This window comes from Orcinus orca, chromosome 11 (assembly GCF_937001465.1).
Source record: "Orcinus orca chromosome 11, mOrcOrc1.1, whole genome shotgun sequence".
NCBI classification, from domain to species: domain Eukaryota; kingdom Metazoa; phylum Chordata; class Mammalia; order Artiodactyla; family Delphinidae; genus Orcinus; species Orcinus orca.
Genome location: NC_064569.1, coordinates 42,628,550 through 42,646,917, shown reverse-complemented (window position 1 = coordinate 42,646,917; position 18,368 = coordinate 42,628,550). Strand labels below are relative to the sequence as shown.

General features: G+C 53.7%; 2 protein-coding genes across 3 annotated transcripts; both read right to left on the bottom strand.

Annotated features, from left to right (window-relative positions):
• Positions 1–2,413: 2,413 nt before the first annotated feature.
• MFSD5 (major facilitator superfamily domain containing 5) lies at positions 2,414–4,003 on the bottom strand. The gene has a single exon (XM_033436185.2). It carries the CDS (start codon positions 4,001–4,003, stop codon positions 2,651–2,653), a length of 1,353 nt encoding a protein of 450 aa, XP_033292076.1. The 3' UTR covers positions 2,414–2,650.
• A 3,669-nt stretch (positions 4,004–7,672) lies between these two features.
• LOC125960457 (sperm mitochondrial-associated cysteine-rich protein) lies at positions 7,673–18,050 on the bottom strand. 2 transcript variants are annotated; one of them, XM_049694436.1, is made up of 3 exons: positions 17,915–18,050; positions 10,015–10,835; positions 7,673–8,294 (listed from the first exon to the last, which is right to left on the bottom strand). In XM_049694436.1, the coding sequence occupies exon 2, from the start codon at positions 10,812–10,814 to the stop codon at positions 10,302–10,304; it is 513 nt and encodes a 170-aa protein (XP_049550393.1). In that variant the 5' UTR covers positions 10,815–10,835; positions 17,915–18,050; the 3' UTR covers positions 7,673–8,294; positions 10,015–10,301. The 2 variants fall into 2 exon arrangements, with proteins under 2 accessions (XP_049550393.1, XP_049550392.1); XM_049694435.1 differs by lacking the exon at positions 17,915–18,050 and adding an exon at positions 11,022–11,157.
• Positions 18,051–18,368: the final 318 nt, after the last annotated feature.

Genomic DNA, 18,368 nt, shown 5'->3' with positions numbered 1-18,368 from the left:
CTCACATGAGGCCTAGGAGTAGAAACGACACCATCATCCCCATTTTATAGATGAGGAAACTGAGGCACAAAGTTGAACCCAGGCAGTCAGGCTCTGACTCCATGCTCTTCACCAGTTCCCTCTGCTGCCTCTCAGCAAGGCATCACAAGCAGCGTTTTGCAGGCAGCATGCGCCTGGTGAAGCAATCCCTCATTTGCCCCATATGGGTAAATATCCAAAGGTGGGCCAGGTGGCCACGGCTAAGTGCTCCCACACTCTTGCCCTTCTCCAGGGACAGGGCTCAGGAGGAGGGAAGAGGGCTAGAGGGGGAAAGGCAGGTAGGTGAAGACCCAGGGGACAGAGTCAGTACATGCCATATAGAAGGGGTACTGCGCAGACAGCAGGAGGCGAGGTTTGGCCTTGGCTTTGCCATCCACTTGCTACATGCCCTTTAAGTGGGTTTTCCTCTTGGGTAAAAAATTTCACCAGCACCTAGTAATACAGTGCATGGCATATAGTAGGTGCTCAATAAAAATATGTTTAAGGCTGACTGGACAATCTCTAAGATGCCTGTGAGCTCTTCACACCCGATGAGTATTGACAAGAAGAACCCTCCCCACTCTATCTGCTACCAGCTCCTTTGAAGAAAGCTCAGCAGGGACAAAGCTAAGGGAAACTCATTAGTCTGTCTCCTCTACCCCCCCATTTCCCTATCACTTAGGAATATGGGGCCCCCTCATGCTTCCATCAGTAAACAATTACTGTCATCCAAAACAACAAATCATTAACTAGGCTCTGGATTCTAGTCTAATAGATTTCCCAAATGGGCGGCTCTTGAAAAGCCACGTGTGAGCTAGCCTGTCTCCTCTCCAGACATTTACTGAGCACAGCCACGGGCCAAGCCCCCACTTGTGTGTATATATGGGGGAGGCAAGGGCAAATAGGACACAATTTCCTCCTGTCTTCAAGGAGATCATACTGTGGTAGAGAGAGACGGAAAGTCTACAAATAACTAAAGTACATCGAGGTCCAGCTCCACAGGGCAGAAAGGGGAAGTGGAGTTACTGCAGCAGACTCTGTTTTAGCCTCAAGATGGGGGAAGGAAAAGATATCTGTTTTTTCATACTTAACCTCAACTTCTATTCCCTGCAGGCTGGGTGGGGGAATGTGTTTTTTCCCTTGTCTGACTAGGGACCCGAGACCACCACTCTTCCCTCCCCCTTGGCCTCACCCTGCAGGAGCACATCCACCCCACATTCCTCCTACACCAGGTGATACTATCTCGCCACACAGGTTTGGACCTGCAGCTCTTGGAAAGTCTTGCGTCTTCCTGTCTGGAAAGTAGTCTAGGACCCACAGAAAGGTCATCAACCTCTTTTCCAGACAGGTAGGTCCCTCATGCCCACCTCAAGCACATTCCAGGACACACCCTTGGGCCTACCCTCCCTCCATCCCCACCCTTCTTAACTGCTGGCTCTGCTTCCCCTGAGAAGCCCAGGTTTGGGTGGGAGGAGGAAAGGCAGATACAATCGGAGGTGAGGCAGGGAGGGGCTCACAGAACTGGTGTTCCCACTGGTACTGTTTCCTGCCCTGATGGCTCCCTCACCCTCACTCACTCTGGGTGGGGAAGAGTCAGGTACAGACAAGATCCCAGTCCCTCATCCATTCACTGCTCTCTCTCCCTGGCAGCCCTTCACTCGGGTTTCATGCAAGGATACAGGAGCTGGTGGACCCCGGTGATGCTGGACAAATGGTGCCTCTACAGCCACAGAGGCAGAAGGCAGACAGCACACATGTGCTGAGCTGCAAGCTTGCTCCTGAAGGAAGGCTCCGGATTTGCCCCAAGGGGTGGTCACAGGCGCAGCTCAAGCCCCTGGAATCTTTGCTCAGTGGCATGGGCATCTACCCCATAGGCTCCAGAGACTACCTCACCCTGGATGTGGAGCAAGGTGTTTGCTTGGCAACCGGGGAGGGTGCCTGACCCCAGAGTAACAAGATATAGAGGATCTAGGGGCCTCAGGCATTTCCCACCCATTTCTGTTGAGAGGCAATTCCACAGCTCTCAGTTTAAGCTGGAGGCAGTCTTAGGCTCTTTTTTCTTTTTTTTTTTTGCGGTACGCGGGCCTCTCACTGTTGTGGCCTCTCCCGTTGCGGAGCACAGGCTCCAGATAGGCAGGCTCAGCAGCCATGGCTCACGGGCCTAGCCGCGGGCATGTGAGATCTTCCCAGACCGGGGCACGAACCCGTGTACCCTGCATCGGCAGGCGGACTCTCAACCACTGCGCCACCAGGGAAGCCCTGGAGGCAGTCTTAGAGAGGCTAGAACTACAAACCTTCTGCTGGTAACCCCACCTCTCACCTCACAACCTCCAGCTGCCGTCTCATCAGAACTACTGAGGTGGGTACAGGTGAGGATGAGTAAATCAAATCGATGATCAATTAAAAGTGTTTATTTTTAAGTAGAAAGGGGAAAGAGAGTGACACAGAGGCAACTTTTGGCATCTTCTTTCCGGGCCATCACCCCCATGTGCTTCCCAACCCAAAGCACTGGCAGGAGGGGCCCCAGGACAGGATGAGGGGCCAGACAGTCGCAAAGTCACAGAGAGATCTGTACAGCCCTGGAGAGGTGAGATTCAAGGGTCCATCCCAGCTCCCTCGTCCTGGAACAGGATTAGAGCTCAGGGGCATAGGGCTCCCCGGTGGGTGAGGGCACCCGCAGCTCAGCATCATGCCTGACCACGGTGAAGAGCCCCACCACCGCCAGCAAAGCCATCACCATAACGGCGGAGCAGATGCTGAACATGTTCCGAGTGCCCGTTTTGCGATCGCTGTCATGGAGGACCAGAAGCCCCAAGCAGGCCAGTAAGTGCAGGGGCACCCGGAACCAGTTGAGGACACCAGCTTGCTCTGTCTCAGGGATCACTTTTCTCCGCAGGAAGCCCATGCTGGGAAAGTACAGCCCACAGGCTAACTCGATAAGGAGGAAGGCTATAAAGGACTCCACTGGACTTTCCTGGCCTGGGCTGGTAGAGAAGGTCAACATGAAGAGGGAGAAGACGACGATGAGGACAGCGAGGGAGACTAGGTGCATGGGCTGAAGGTGGTACCTCTTGGAGGTAGCGATGCGGTACAGAGAAGAGCCGAGCAGGCTGGCTGCCATGAAGCTGGAGAAGATGATGCCCAGCGGGGCCCCATGTGGGTCCAGCACAGGCGTCCAGAGGAAGACAAAGATGAAGATGACACTCTCAAACAGGGCCTGAATGGTGCCTAGCAGCAGCACACGACGGTCCGACAGGAGACAGCGCAGACCCCCAGCACAGGTCCTGGGGAAGGCACGCTGCCGACCGTAGTTCTCTCCCCAGTTACGGAGGGCCAAGGCCCCAGCCAGAGCCAAGAGAGGGATGGCAGCCACAAAGGGTGCCACAGGCCCCAGGCCCATCCAGCAGGCCACGGCCTCAGCTGCCACACCTGCCACTACAGCCAGCACGTGGTTCCAGAAGGCAGCTCGGGCAAAGGTAGCCGGGATCCACTCTGCGGGGAAGTCATGCCGTTCCACATGCTCGTGGATGTACCAGGCCTCAAAGGCCGAGAAGAGCAGGGCTGTGGACAGCCCACCAAGTGCTCGGCCCACCAGCAGCACAAAGTAGTCCTGAGAGAGTTTGGTTAAGCAGCAGAGAGAGTAAGTGAGGGAGAAGAGGACACAAGACTTCTTGCGACCCAGCCAATCCACAAGGGAGGAGGCCACCAGTCCAAAGAGGACTGTGGAGGCAAGGCCGCAGACATAGAGGATGGCGATTTGTCCCTCCAGGAAGTGGTAATGTTGATAGAGTTTATAGAGGTAGGGGGCCTGGAGCCAGTCAGCCGCCAGGGCCAGGAAGTAGACCTGATAGAAGTCCAGTTGAAACCGAAGGAAGGAGGGATTGCTGCAGGCTCTTCCAGAGGGCTTAGCCCGGCATCTTGACAGCTCCAACCCCAGGCAGGAGGCCAGGAGGACCACAAAGGCAAGGTAGGCAGTCACCAGCATGGCCGGCCCCCGGAAGACCTAGGGAGAGAACGGGGCTTCAGAGTCACATCCATTGCCCGGATAGCGCCGTCAAGGAGCTGCGTGTCTAAGCAGAAGGCAGCTCCACCCAACCCCCGCTGCCACCTGCACTTCCCCACCCCTCAACTCCACTCCCCCGGAGCTCAGACCAGAGGGACCAGCTGGGTGGGTGGCAGGAGTGGCCCACCAGAGCGGTCTCCAAGGACACTGTGCGGCAGGGAAGGGGTGGGAGAGGGGAGAAGATTGAGCATTCGCCCCATCCTTGCCTGGTATAGCAGAGAGGGCGTTCCTTCCCTAATCCCAGCCCTGCAGTTAAGGGGCTGCTGCCCTCTCCCACAGTAGCTTATGCATACAACACTTCCTTCTGTTACCGCCCATCCTCTTTGGGGAGCCCGTTTTTGCCCTCAATGTCTCGTCATCTGTCCCGGGCATCCCCACCGCCCGCGCGGGCCTCTCGAGTTGCTTCTGGGTCACGCGCGTGCATCTCAGATTCTCCCTCCTCCAGGTCAGGGCACCCCCCACACACACACACAATGCGCCCCCTAATCCGCTCGCGCCTCGCCCAGACACCATTTCACCTGCTGCCCCGGTCTGCGGGGACGCTCCGGACACGCCCGGCTCCAGGCCGCCCGGCCGCCCTGCCCGCCCTGCCCGCCCTGCCCGCCCTGCCCGCTCTACCTCCGGCTCGGGTTCCCCCAGCGCGCCCGCCCCTCACAGCCTGCTTCCGGGAGCCTGGGAGCCCTCTGGCCGCAGCCATGATGGGTCCCGTCACGTGACGGGGGCGCGGCGCTCAAACCCCGCCCCTACTCCGCCCTCTTGCCCCAACCGGGGCGCTGAGCTCCGGACGCCTGCTGGGGCTCAACAGGAGGCGGTGGTGGTAGCTGCTCCGGGTTTGGCCCTGTCCGCTGCTCTCCCGTGACACCCGCTCCTTCGAATCCGGGATACCTACGGGGCCCCCTGGAAGTAAAGACACAGTTTCTGTCTCTTCGTCCGTGCCCTGGGTTAGGGAGCGCGGCTGTGTCTGGGAAAATGCCAGCAGTACCGCAGAGCTGGCGCTCGAGCTTCTTGAGGAACATCGCAGCCCCAAGCCGAGACAGGCTCCTCGCTTCCCTCCTCTCCCAGAGTAGTGACCTCCAGGCCAGAAGTCAGTATGGCCCAGACACCTGAGGGAGGCAGTGTGGTGTAAAGGACTTGGACTTTGGTTTGCAGACGGCCAAGGCTCAAATCCCAGCCCTGTGGCCTCGGGCAAGCCATATGACTTCTCAGTGTCCCAGTTTCTTGGTCGGCAGTCATAGGAGGGCAGTGCCCAAAGAAAAAAGGCTGAAGTTCAGTGGCAGTTAAGGGTTAAGAATTTCAGCCTTGGAGCCGGATGCCCACCCTCTGCCACTTACCAGCTGTGTTACCTTGGAAAGATTATTTAAACTCTTTCCAGCCTAGTATTATCTCCTCAAAACCCTCCAATGGCTTCCCATCTCACAAAGCATAAAATCCAAAATCACTATAATGGCCTACAAAACCCTCTGTCCCCTGTTCCACTGCTACATCTCTGACCTTATCTCCTACCATTCTCCTTCCTACGCCTCCTCCATCTATACTGTCTACCACCAGGGCCTTTGCACACTGTGCCCTGTAAAGTTCTGGTTCTTCTCCCAGAGATCCACATGGTTCCCTCCCTCAGCCCCTGCAGTTCTGTCTTCAAGTGTCACCTTATCAGAGAGGCCTTGCTTGGCCAACCTGTTTGAAAAAACACCACCACCTCTGCCACAGTAATCTACCTGCTTCCCTACCAACTCTCTATTCTCCTTTGCTGCATTTTCTCCATAGCACTGAACATCATCTGGCACACTATATATTTTGCTTATTTACTATTTCTTCTCCCTACAGATTTTCATCTGTTTTGTTCACTTGTATTCCCAGTACTTAAAATGGTTAATGGTACATAAAAACAGTCAATAAATATTTGATGAATAAATGAATGAATAAGTTAATACGTGTAAACTACTCTAAAAAGTGCTGGTCTTTATTAGCTGGTAACACTTATCAAACAGTTATTATGTACCTAAGTTCTGTCTTAAGAAGTCCTGGGCCAACTGCTGTAGATGAATTGTTCAACTGTCACAACAACCCTTTAGGTAGTTACTATGATTATCCTTCAGAATTGGAAAGGTTAAGTAACATGACTAGAGTCACATGGTAAGAGGTAGAGTCAGAACTGGGACCCAGATCTTTCCAGTTCCACACTCATGATTTCTAAGAAGATTAAATGGGTTCACCCACCTGCACAGGTGATTAGCAAATGTTGGTTTTCTTTTTAAAAAAAATTTATTTATTTTTGGCTGTGTTGGGTCTTCGTTTCTGTGCGTGGACTTTCTGTAGTTGCAGCGAGCGGGGGCCACCCTTCATCGCGGTGCGCGGGCCTCTCACTGTCGCGGCCTCTCTTGTTGCGGAGCACAAGCTCCAGACGCGCAGGCTCAGCAGTTGTGGCTCACGGGCCTAGTTGCTCCGCGGCACGTGGGATCCTCCCAGACCAGGGCTCAAACCCGTGTACCCAGCATTGGCAGGCAGATTCTCAACCACTGCGCCACCAGGGAAGCCCCTGTTGGTTTTTCTTTATACTAAAGTTTGGAGGGTAGAGGGTGGGAGGATCTGGAATTATAACTTGAGAAATACTTTCTTATGATAAAGTAAACAGCTGAGATTTATATCCTACAAGTTCCAAGTTGCCTTTATCCCTAACTGGCAAACTTCTAGAGAGTAGAAAAGGTATTGGTTCCCATGCATTTGTCTAGAAACACGAAGACTCAAAAATCATGATTTCCCAAGGTCATTCAGTGAGTGAGGGCATAAGGGATCGAAATGGCCTTCTATTCTGATCCTGGACTGAAACCCCTTGAACTCCTGACACCCAGTCTCTCAGTTCCTGGTGGTCTTTTCTTTGAGGGAGGAGGTCATCCTGAATGAAGGCAGGGAGTGGGACAGGATGGCCTTACGTGCTTTGTCTTCTGTTTTCCAGGATGGAGGCCAGTGCTCTCCATTATTGAGTTGCATTTTGCTCAGAAGCACCTGACAAAGAGAGACTTTAAGGAAGATTACATTATTTTGGATTACTTTTATTGTAGGACCTATTCAAAATATGTTAACTCTTTAAGGTTCCCCTGGCCCCTCGAAGCTGTGAAGCACAGCTGGGAAATGTGCCAGCTGAGCAGCAGGGGACTGAAGGGGATAAAGGACAGCCTGGGAGTGCAATTCCATCTCTAGGACACTCTTCTAGTAGAGGGCAAGGAGGGCTGGGGTCTCTGTGTGGGGAGTCACAGGGGAAGTCTGGCTTTCAGGGCAGGTGGGGAGGATGCTCTGGGAATTACTAGGAACCATGCTTACCAGAGGAGCATCATTTAAAACCTCTGTTATGAAAATGTTCAAACATACATAAAGGTAGAGAGCATAGTTCTATGAAACCCTATATACTTAATTCAACAATATTGATTTTTGTACCTTTGTTTCTTCTCCTCCTTTCTTTCTTTTTTCATTTGCCAAAATACTTAAAATTAAATACATCACTTCACTCCATACTCAGTGTGCATCTGAAATACGGACCTTTTCCTACATAACCTCAAAGCCATTTTCACATTTAACAAAATCAACACAGATTCCTTGGCATTGTAAGTACTCAGTTCATAATTAAATGTTTCCAGCAGTCTAAAAATGTCTCTTTACAATTGGGTGGTCCCAATCAGGAACCAAACAAGGTCTCCCCACCACCACCACCAGCCATTGACTAGTTGAAGAAATCCAGTCAGATCTCCTTTAGAATGTCCCACGTTCTGGATATGTTTTCTCACTTCCTTGTTTTGTCATTTAATATGTTCCTCCACCCCCCATGTTTCTCATTAAATGGAGGTTAGCTCTAGAGGTTTGATTAGAATCATGTTCAGTTTTTTTGTTTGTTTCTTTGTTTGGCAAGAGTCCTTCACAGGTGGTGCTGAGTGCTTCAGATTGCATCACATCAGGAGGTACACGGCATGTGGTTGTGCCATTTTTAGCGATGCTAAGATTCATCAGTGGGGTCAGGTAGTGACAGCCTTATTCCTCCATTGTAAAGTTCTCCATCAACCACCATCCTTGGTTTCATCCATTGACGATTCTTGCTTTGATCAATTATTTCATTAAGGGGTTGCAAAATGGTGATTTTTCTAATTCCATATTCCTTCTACATTAGCTGGAGTTCTTCTGTAAGTAAGAAGTTTTCTCCACCACTTAGAGCTATTTGGCCACCCTGAAATATAAGTTACACAGGACAGGCAGCATAAATGCATAATTCTTTTTCTTTCTGGTTGCCAATTTTCAGAATATGAAGTTGGGAGAAAAACTTCATTTTTTAAAAGTTTTGGGCTTAGAGCTGAGTAGGGATGGATGGCCTGGACAGTGGGCAGGGGAAGAAGGGTCTATTCTGGTAGCTCTGTCCAGCCCTCACTCATTCCAGGGCATGGGGTGTTTGGGGGACAGCTGGACAATGGAGGACTTGGTGTCCTGGCCCTTGGGCAGCAATGAGATGGGCATGACATAGGCCTGGTGTGCAGGCAGCTGCAGGACCCAGAGAGAGAGAGAGAGAAAACCAGATTTTGGGCAGGCAGAAAGAGAGGTAGGAATTGAAAAACAGCTGGACCCAGAAGACAGGAACAAAGACAGAAAGGGAAATAGAAATGGAAGAGATCGAGAATGACTTGCACCCAGAAGCAGAATAGGACAAAGGAGAGAGGCAGGAGGTGAATCAAAAGACCAAGGAAGAGGAACTTCCCTGGTACCGCAGTGGTCCCAATGCAGGGGACGTGGGTTTGATCCCTAGTCCAGGGAGATCCCACATGCGGTGTAGCAACTAAACCCATGTGCTGAAACTACTGAGCCTGCGCTCTAAAGCCTGAGCTCAACTATTGAGCCTGAGCTCTAGAGCCCGAGCCACAACTACTGAAGCCCCTGTGCCTAGAGCCCACGCACTGCAACGAAGAGTAGCCCCCGCTCTCCACAACTAGAGAAAGCCCACAATGAAGACCCAACGCAGCCAAAAAAAAATTTATTTAAAAAAAAAAAAAAGGAAGAAAACAAGATTTTAAATTGGATGGGGAAAGGGAGGGACGAGTGGGGGAAACAGATGTAGAGATACAAGTTAGGTGAAGGCAGAAAGTCCAGGTGATAGAAACAAGGAAACAGAAATGGAGAGAGTGGTGTAGAAAGCTAGAAGGAAAGATAAGCAGAAGGATAAACAGAGATAGAAAGGAAAGAACAAAGGGTTCCAGAGAAGGAGGTTGAGAAAGAGAAGATTGAAACAGACCAGCGTCAGAGAACTTGGGGAATGTGGAGGGGTGCTTAGGGGCTCTCAGCTTAAGATCCAGTCCCACGCAGATGCCAAGGTCTATCACTTCCAGCTTCCTCTTGGTGGCTTCTCCAAACCCCCAGCCCCAGCCCCACCCGCAGGGACAGGGGACTTATGACTAGCTATGTGTGGACGGGATCACTGGGAACCTGAGTCAAGGGTTCCCAGCTTCCATCATCCCCCTGCCAGATGAGCATGGATGTAACAGGTGGGATTATTGCTGGAAGATTGAGGTCATGCGGCTGGGCGAGCACTCAGAGATTTGAGAGATAAGACATCCAGGTAGAGAGCGCCAGGTTCCTAGAAGCAAAGGACCATGAAGGATGTCATGATATCCAAGGGGAGGGAGGAACCAAGAATTCTCTGCTCAGCCTCTTCTTCTGGTCCAAGAGCCATTGACCTTCCTTACCAGGCTCATGATGAGAGGTAAGGGATTCAGAGATTCTTGGGTCATTTAGGGATATGGGTGGAGGTCCACAGGGCAAGAAAAGTGGTCCCTGGACAAAGGATCCCCTGTCGCCTCTAGAGGAAGAATCCATCTCATCCACGCAAACTGCAGAGAAGATGAGCCAGGACGGGTCTCCAGGGGAGGGTGACCAGAGGGGAAAATGGCCAACTTGCTCACCTTCAGGGGCCGTGGGAGAGGCTCTGAGAAGAACACTTTCCATTCCAGAAGTTGCGGAAGAGGAGGTTCTGGAACCAGTGAGAGCACGCCCAGAAACTAGCTTCAAAGCAGACGTCCCGGGACTGAGGAGGAGGCCGGGGGATCTCAGCAGCCAGCCTCCTCTCCCTGCCTGGGTGAGGGGTCCAGCTGATCCTTCTCCGTCCTCCAGAGCTTCTGCCTCCTCCCTGAGGAAGCAGCTGCAGAAGTGTCCTGGAAGACTGGCAATCTCTCAAGGGGCAACAGCCCAGCTAGACTATCAGACAGTGTCGAGAGGTGCGGTGTCCCCTGAAGCAGCAGCTGCAGCAGCCGGCGGAGCCTGGAGGTCCCCGGGCAGCCCCCCGGCCACGGCCACAGCTGTCACTGCAGCCCAAGCAGGAGCTGGAACAGGCGGCTTGACCCCTGGAGCAAGGGTACATGGGGCAGGGAGAGGGGTGGCAGCAGGTCAAATGCGGAGCAGAGCAGGGGCTGCAGGAACTGAGGGGACAAGTCAAGGGTGGACAGGCAGGGCAGGGAGGGCAGAGGCAGGTACAGGGTGGGCCAGGGAGGCCGGGACAGGAGGGGCAGGGAGCTGCGTAATAGGGATAGGTAGTGCAGGAGCAGGTGGGAGGGGGACAGCCAGGGCAGGGGCAGGCACAGGGAGAGGGGGGGCAGGACAGACAAGGCGAGGCAGCTGGTGGGCCGTGCCCGGAGGGTGGAGGGGGATGTTGGTGGCTGGCCTTCTTGTTCCGAGGCCCCAAACGTAGGCCCAGAGAGAAGTCCATTCAGCTGCAGGAGCGGCCAGGCTGGGGGGTTGGGTGAAGGGGAGGGCAGGGGTGGGGTCAGAGGGGGGACAGTGGGGAGCAGGGGTGTGGGCAGGATTAAACTTAAGCCACTGCTGAGCCTCTCTGAGCCTGCAGCAGCTCAGACTTCCCCAGCTAGCCCTCCGCTTCCCGGCCTGCCTGCTCCCCTCCCCTCCACTGAGAACCCACCAAGGGCACCAGACCAGAGCACGTCCTCCAAATAGCATGTGCACTTTCATGCCTCCAGTCCTTTGTTTCCACTCTTCCTTCTGCTCCCAGTGCCCTTTCTCTTTTCTCCACCTGGCGAGGTCCCATCATCTCTGAAGTCTTCCCCTTTATTCAATCAGAAAGTATTTCTTGGGAACTTCCCTGGTGGCACAGTGGTTAAGAATCCGCCTGCCAATGCAGGGGACACGGGTTCGAGCCCTGGTCCGGGAGGATCCCACATGCCGCGGAGCAACCAAGCCCATGTGCCACAACTACTGAGCCTGCGCTCTAGAGCCCGCGAGCCACAACTACTGAGCCTGTGCGCCACAGCTACTGAGCCTGTACTCTAGAGCCCGCATACCACAACTACTGAAGCCCGCGCGCATAGAGCCCATGCTCTGCAACAAGAGAAGCCACCGCAATGAGAAGCCCGCGCACCGCAACGAAGACCCAATGCAGCCAAAAATAAATAAATAAATTAAAAAAAAAAAAAAAAGTATTTCTTGAGCTCCAGGCACCTGACACCTGCCCATCACTCTCCAGCCCTGAAGGCCAGAACGGCTGCTTCAGGCTCCCATATGGTCCCTAGAGGAGACGTCGGGAAGCAGCAACAGCACCAGCAGATGCTCTGAGACTCTGAGACTGAGCCAGGGATGTTGGTGGGAGCTGGCAGGGGAGGGAGGAAGCCTAGGTTCTGGGAGTTTCCAGACAGGGCAAATCCCAGGTGTGAGGGTTGGGGGAGGGGCTGGCTGTCTCTGGGAGCCTGACAACCAGCCTGGACAATTATTATTTGAGGGCCTGTCATGCAGCAGGCACTGGCCATGGGACAGAGCAAGACAGCTTACTTTAAAGTGAGGGGTGGGGCAGGGTGGAGACAAAAACCAAACAGGTAAACAAACAAAGGTAAACAAACAAATACATTAGCTTACTTCAGAGCATGGAAACAGCTATGAAAAAAACAGGGTGGGGGCTTCCCTGGTGGCGCAGTGGTTGAGAGTCCGTCTGCTGATGCAGGGGACACAGGTTCGCACCCCGGTCCGGGAAGATCCCACGTGCCGCGGAGCGGCTAGGCCCGTGAGCCATGGCCACAGAGCCTGCGCGTCCGGAGCCTGTGCTCCGCAACGGGAGAGGCCACAACAGTGAGAGGCCCGTGTACTGCAAAAACAAAACAACAACAACAAGAAAACAGGATGATGTGATGACTCAGAGAGGTGGACCCTTCAGGAGGGGCAGCTAGACAGCACCCAAACAGTCAACTATGATGGCCCTTAAGGGTTTGGGAGGAGATAAAAGCACTGGCAGGAACTTCCCTGGTAGTCCAGTGGTTAAGACTCTGAGTTTCCAACCTGCATGCCACGTGGCAAAAAAAAAAAAAAAAAAAGTGCTGGCCGACCAGGGGAGAGCTGCTTGAGGCTGAATGGAACCCAGGTGGCTGGACTACGAAGAAAACTAAAGCTGAGAAGGGTATAAGGAGGGCTGGAGGTTGCAATAGAAGATTCAGTGGTCAGGGAAGGTGCCAGTGAGAAGTGACATTTTAGCAAGGACCTGAAGAAAGTGAGGGAGAGAGCCATGGAGATAGCTAGTGGAAGAACATTCCAGAGACGGGGGACAGCAAGTACAAAGAGCAAAGGGGAGAGTCAGATGGCACAGGCAGAGAGCCAGGTAGAGGCCCTGGGAGCCACGGCAGTGACTTGGATCTTATTCCAAGGAAAAGAGAAGACCACTGAGAGTTTTAGGTAAGAAAGGTGTATGGGTCTTCTTGATCCTCCACCTGCCCCTGGTTAGAACGTTCTGCTTCCTGTGTAACTGATACAACCATTTTGGAAAACAGTTTGGCATTATCTGGTAAAAATTGAGATTTCCTGTACATACATTTTGACTCTTAGTTTTACGGCCTAGAAAAACTCTTGCATGTATGTACTGGGAAACACACACAAGAATGTTCTTAGTGGCATTATGATAGCCCAGACTGGAAACAACTCAAACTTTCACCAACAGTAGAATAAAACAATTAACTGTGGTATATTCAAGCAACTGAATGCTCTGTAACAATAAAAAAGACAGGTATGTGCAACAATTTGGATCTCTCTCACAAACAAGAAGTTGAGCAAAATAAGTAAGACACAAAAGGGTAATACAGTGTCATTCCGTTTATATAAACCTCAAAAACAGGCAAAATTAAGTAATATCGATTAGGGATGCATACATAGGTGCTAATCCTATAAAGAAAAAGAAGGAAATAATTATCACAAAAGTCAGGATGGTGGTTACTTCTTAAGGGAGGGAGGGGATGATGGGAGAGTCACATGGGAACTTCTGGAGCAGGAAGTACTCTATTTCTTGACCTGGATGCCAGCTGAGTAGGTATTCGCTTTATTCCAATTTATTCTGTACCCTGTTCATAATATATTTCTTTACTCTTTCAGAAAGAGAAAATAGAAGTACTGTTTCTTTCTCCACTCCATGCCACCTCATTCAAATCATTATGCTGAAGTTAGATACTGCCGAGTTCATACACCTATCTTTCCCACTAGACCTCGAGTCAGCAACCTTCCCTGTCACTGGTCTGGCACCTGTCCGGGCCTGGCATACAGCAGATGCTCAATAACTGTTTTCTGAATTGAATTGAACTGAACTGATTTTTTCCAAGTCTCTCATCTCATGGAGAGGTGGGCAGCTGCAGAAGCCTGTCGTGGTGAAGAGACCTCAGGACCACCAAGACCTAGGTTCCCATCTTAGCTCTGCTATGTGCTAGCTGTGTGTTGCTATTGGGCAAGCTGCTTAACCTCTCTGGTTCTCAGCTCCCTCCCCTGTGATGGGGTTGATAATAACTGCTACTTCTCTGGACTGCTTTGTGGATTAAATGAGTAACGTACATGCCCTAGCACAACGCCTGGCACATAGAGATGGTCAACGAAGGATAGCTTCCCAACACCCTCCCCCCAGCCCCACATCTTTTCTTCGAAGGGGTTCACTAGAAAGGGCAGCCAGACATCAAATATGGTCCCAGAAAGTGGGCCCACATCCTCAGGGCCCCTCAGGGCTAAGGCGGAGATGTAGTCTGGAGGAGAGCTGGCAGACAGGGAGATCCCACTGTAAGTGAACAGAACCCAGGCTGTTGGTGGGAGCTGGCAGAGGAGGTAGGACACCAGGGTTCTGGGAGTTTCCATCCAGGAGAAGTCCCAGGTGTGGGTGCAGGGGTGCCAGGCCTGCCCCACCCAACACTCTGGCCCCAGGGCATGTGGGCACAGGGAGGAAAACGGGTCAGAGCAGGGCTGGAACTTAACCCCATTGGTCCCATGACCTCTTTGCCAGCTCCGGAGGAGGCATGGCCACAAGAAGCCTGCTCCCTCCTCCAAAGGACCCTCCATCCCTTTTCTTCAGAAAGGAAGAAGCTTGGAACCTCGGTGTCTGGGCAGGAGGGGCTGGAAGCCCCCCAGTGGACAGAGGAGAGATAACCCCATAACCCGGGATGGAGGTTCTGTACAAAACGGACTGCTGCACCCACCCACACCGGGCCTGGCCGCCACCTGGAGCAGTCAGCTCACAAACTCCGGGCAACTGTGGAAGCAGACATGCTCCTCATTCCAGGGAGTGGAACAGGTCAGGGCTGGATCCCAGAGGGGGAGGGTGCACGGTCAAACAGATCAGAGTAGAAGGGTTTTCTATCTGGTGAGGCTCCAGCCAGGCAAACTCAGGAATCCCTCACCCTGAGGGATTTGCCAACAATGTGCGGCCTTGTTTTCTCTATGTAATCTCGGGCCTATGCCTGTGGATTCCTCCTCCCTATCTGTGCCTCTGTTTCCCTTTCTGGAGGAAGAGATGAAGGAATGGGTGGAATCATTCCAGGGCAGGACCACCAGGTGTCCCAGGGTCCTGCTTTGGCCATTAGGAGGTGCTTACCATCCCTCCCTTGTAGCATATCAAAATCCAGGTGAGGAGGGACCTTCTTCTTTCTGGGGGAGCAGGGTGGCTGGGAGCCAGGACCCTGATTCCAGGGCCTTTGCACATACTCTTCTGCTGCCCTCCCTTCTCTCTACTGCCCCCCCACCCCCCCGCAAAACTCTTTTCTAATGTCCTTGGCTGGGGGAAAAGACTCTTCTACTATCCATTCTCACAGCACCTTATACCTCTCCACGCTGGTTGTCACTTGCACTTTTGTGGGTGATTTGTTTCATGTCTGACTCCTCTACCAGACTATGAGCCCGCAAGGGCAGAGACCATACCCAGGGCCTAGCACAGTGCTTGGCATATAGCGGATGCTTAATGAAGATTTGTTGAATTAATGAATGGTGCATGTTCAGGGAAGAAATTCCTAGAGTTGTTTAGGCCAGTCCTAAAATGCTGTGTTTCAAAATCGAGGCCTTATTCTATGTGGGGATCTGGGCAGCTCTGAGGCTGGTAAGTATCTTCCACACACAAACTCATTCACCAGGAGAACCAACAAACTGGCAAGCAGCAACATAGGCCTGATACAAGGGGTGGAACTGAGCAAGCACCCAGGGCAAGGCTGGCACCAGCCTCGGCACGGAGCAGGCCTAGGGGGAGGAGGTGGGAGAGGAGGGGAGGAAGGGAAAGAAGACACATGTTGTACGTGTTTTCCTCACGCTCTCCCTGGGTGCCTCTGGTCTCCAAGCCCCGATGGTACTTCTGTGCCGTAATGATGTCCTTGGGGGTTGTAACATAGCTCCCCCCACCTCCCAAAGACATCTGCCAGCCACCTCTGAGCGTGGCCTAGGACATCCTCCCAGGACCAGCCTGGGCATGGGGAAGTTGCCTGTTCAGTGTCCTGATGCTGATGGGGAGCCGGCAAGGGTGAAAACTAGGGGCGGGCAATACGGTAAATCAGGGCAGCTGGGACAGATGTGTGGATCCTTTTCCTCTCCTCACAATCTCTCCTTTTGGTCTTCGTGATGAAGGGAGCAAAGGAAGCCTGGTCCTAGGGCCCCCAAGATATCATTTTCTCCAAGTTGCCAGGGTGACCAAGTGAAGCAACCACAAACAGAGCAAAGCCTAGGACTGGGGATGACCCAAGAGAAAGAGAAATGAGGGGAGCTCTCGCTACCAGTTTCCAGAGTGGGAGACCCCCTTCTCCAGCTTCCTCCGAGAATCCCTGGACAGAGCACAGGCGGCAATGCAAGATGGAGAGAAGAATCTGAACCCCTCACAATGCCCCTCTTCTCTGCTCCCCAGCCTGCCTGTTTGGTTTGACTTCCAAACCGCTGCAGCCCACAGACCCCAGTCATTGGGTCCTGGGGAGAGGCGGGGGCGGAGGCGAGGCAATCCCGAGGGGAGGGGCCGGCACAGGGCGGGTCTTCCTGGGCATCGCCCCCTGGCTGCTGTCGTTGGCTGGGGACCGTACAGGCTGCCAGAAGGGCGGAGCCACAGTTACCAAGACAGATGGACAAACACCCACCAGAGACAAAGACAGAGGCAGACAGACAGACAAACCAAGACAAAGAGGAAGGCAGAGACAGATGGAATTCCAGACCCGCTCTCTCTTTGCAGGCTACCCAAGAGTTTTGTCCCCCGTTAGCTTCCCTGGCCCCGTTTGCTACCCCGGCTGCATAGTCTCAGAGCTCTAGCTCTGGGGGACCAGACCCTGAGCCCCTCTAAGAAGGAGAAGGGGAAGAGTTGAGAAAGGGCTACCCAGCAGGGAGAGCGTTCCAGGGGTGGGTGGTGTCTGGTTCTGTGTCAGGATGCCCGGCCAGGGGCCAGGGAGGGAGTGGTGCTCTCACCCGGTTCATGAGGACAGGAGACTCATTCACTGTAAACCAAGTGCAGATGTGCTGGGAGAGGGAAGGGGAATTAGGGCCACACTCACGAACCGCAGCTGGGCCCGCCCTCCTTCCGCCAGCTACCACCACCACCAGGGCAGGTGGGGTTAACTTCGCAGGCTCCTGACGGGGATCCCTGCCACAAAGGCTGAGTCCCATCCCACCCCAGCCTGGACGCCTCGGTCCAACTCTCCGACACCCGCCCCTCTCACAGTGCTGAGAGCTGCTCCCAGGGTAACCAAGCAAAGTCAACAGCAGCCAGGCCACCTGGGGACGGGACCCTGGAGTACCTGTTCCCGGCTCTTCCCACCCCTAGTGTGAAAGGGAGGGCCTTGTCTGCACCCCATCAACGGCTCCTGTTCTCCTGAGAGAGCCACAGCAGATCCCTCTTTCCTCTCCCCTTCGCCTGACTCTGGCTACCAGAAGTGGCCTTTCCCTTTCCCCGGAGGGAGGCTACCTGGTCCCTAGGGTGGCAGTGAGGACAGAGCAAAGTAATTCCGGTATGGGAAACGTGACATGACCAAGACTCAGTGTCCCCAGTGCTGGCCACCCCAGAACTGTTGCTGGGGAAGGTCCCTTGGGCGCATCTCTCCAGCCGAGTCCAGCCCCCACTGCTACTGCTGCCCTTCTCCACTTTCTCTCTCCCACCCTAGCTCCTGTAGGAATGTTGGAGCTCCATGTATAGAGCTTGGACTCTTCTCTTGCTCTGTCCTCAGTAGAATGGACGCTGACGCCCCGGGGTTCCTACTCTAGGACTGAGAGTCTGTGGTGGTCACATTGAAGTCAGAGAAATGTCCCCATCAGACCCTGACACTGACACTGGTTGCGCGTGCCTGCACACACACACACGCACACGCACACGCACACGCACACGCACACGCGCGCGCGGCTGGAGTCAACAACATCTGTGGTGCATCCACCAGGCAGGCAGGCAGGCAGGCTCTAGGTAAGGCAGACACCCCCCCCCCCCCCCGACTTGGGCTTTCCCCCTCACACCCAGCCCCAGGCTCCTTCCACTCCCAGCTACAGTTCCCCTTGCCCTCCACCCCAGCCTAAATGTAGGCAGCCAGGGACCCAGAAGCCCTAGCCCAAGCTTACTCAAGGCAGGGTGACAGGGAAGAGGTCTTGAAGCCCGGGACTTAGCATCCGCACAACCTCCACTAGTTCAACCAGTTTGCTCTTGGGACCAAAGGACAGGCTGGGGTAGGCAAGCGGAAGTGGAGCCTACTTTGACCTGCAGGTGAAGGCTAAGCGAAGGGTAAAGACAGTGGCATCCGCTCTGGCATATCCCTGCGCGGTCACTCCACCCCTTGGGGGGACGTGGATACAGCCCCCCACTGCCTACCCTGCAGAGGTACGGAAACTGGCCTCCGTGAACCACAGCCCGGCCAGAGGACTCAACCAGTCCCCCCAAATGGCAGGAAGGGGAAAAGTGCCAGAGAGAAAGGGTAGCATCATGGGCCCAGGACACTGACCTCTTCTGCCAGCCTTGCCCGGCCTCCCGGGGACGGAGCCAAGGAAGCCCAGCAAATGGGCGGGACAGAGACCCAGG

Coding starts and splice junctions, on each gene's coding strand:
- MFSD5 (XM_033436185.2), bottom strand. CDS start 4,003: ATGCTGGTGACTGCCTACCTTGCCTTTGTGGTCCTCCTGGCCTCCTGC.
- LOC125960457 (XM_049694436.1), bottom strand. CDS start 10,814: ATGGACTTCTCTCTGGGCCTACGTTTGGGGCCTCGGAACAAGAAGGCC.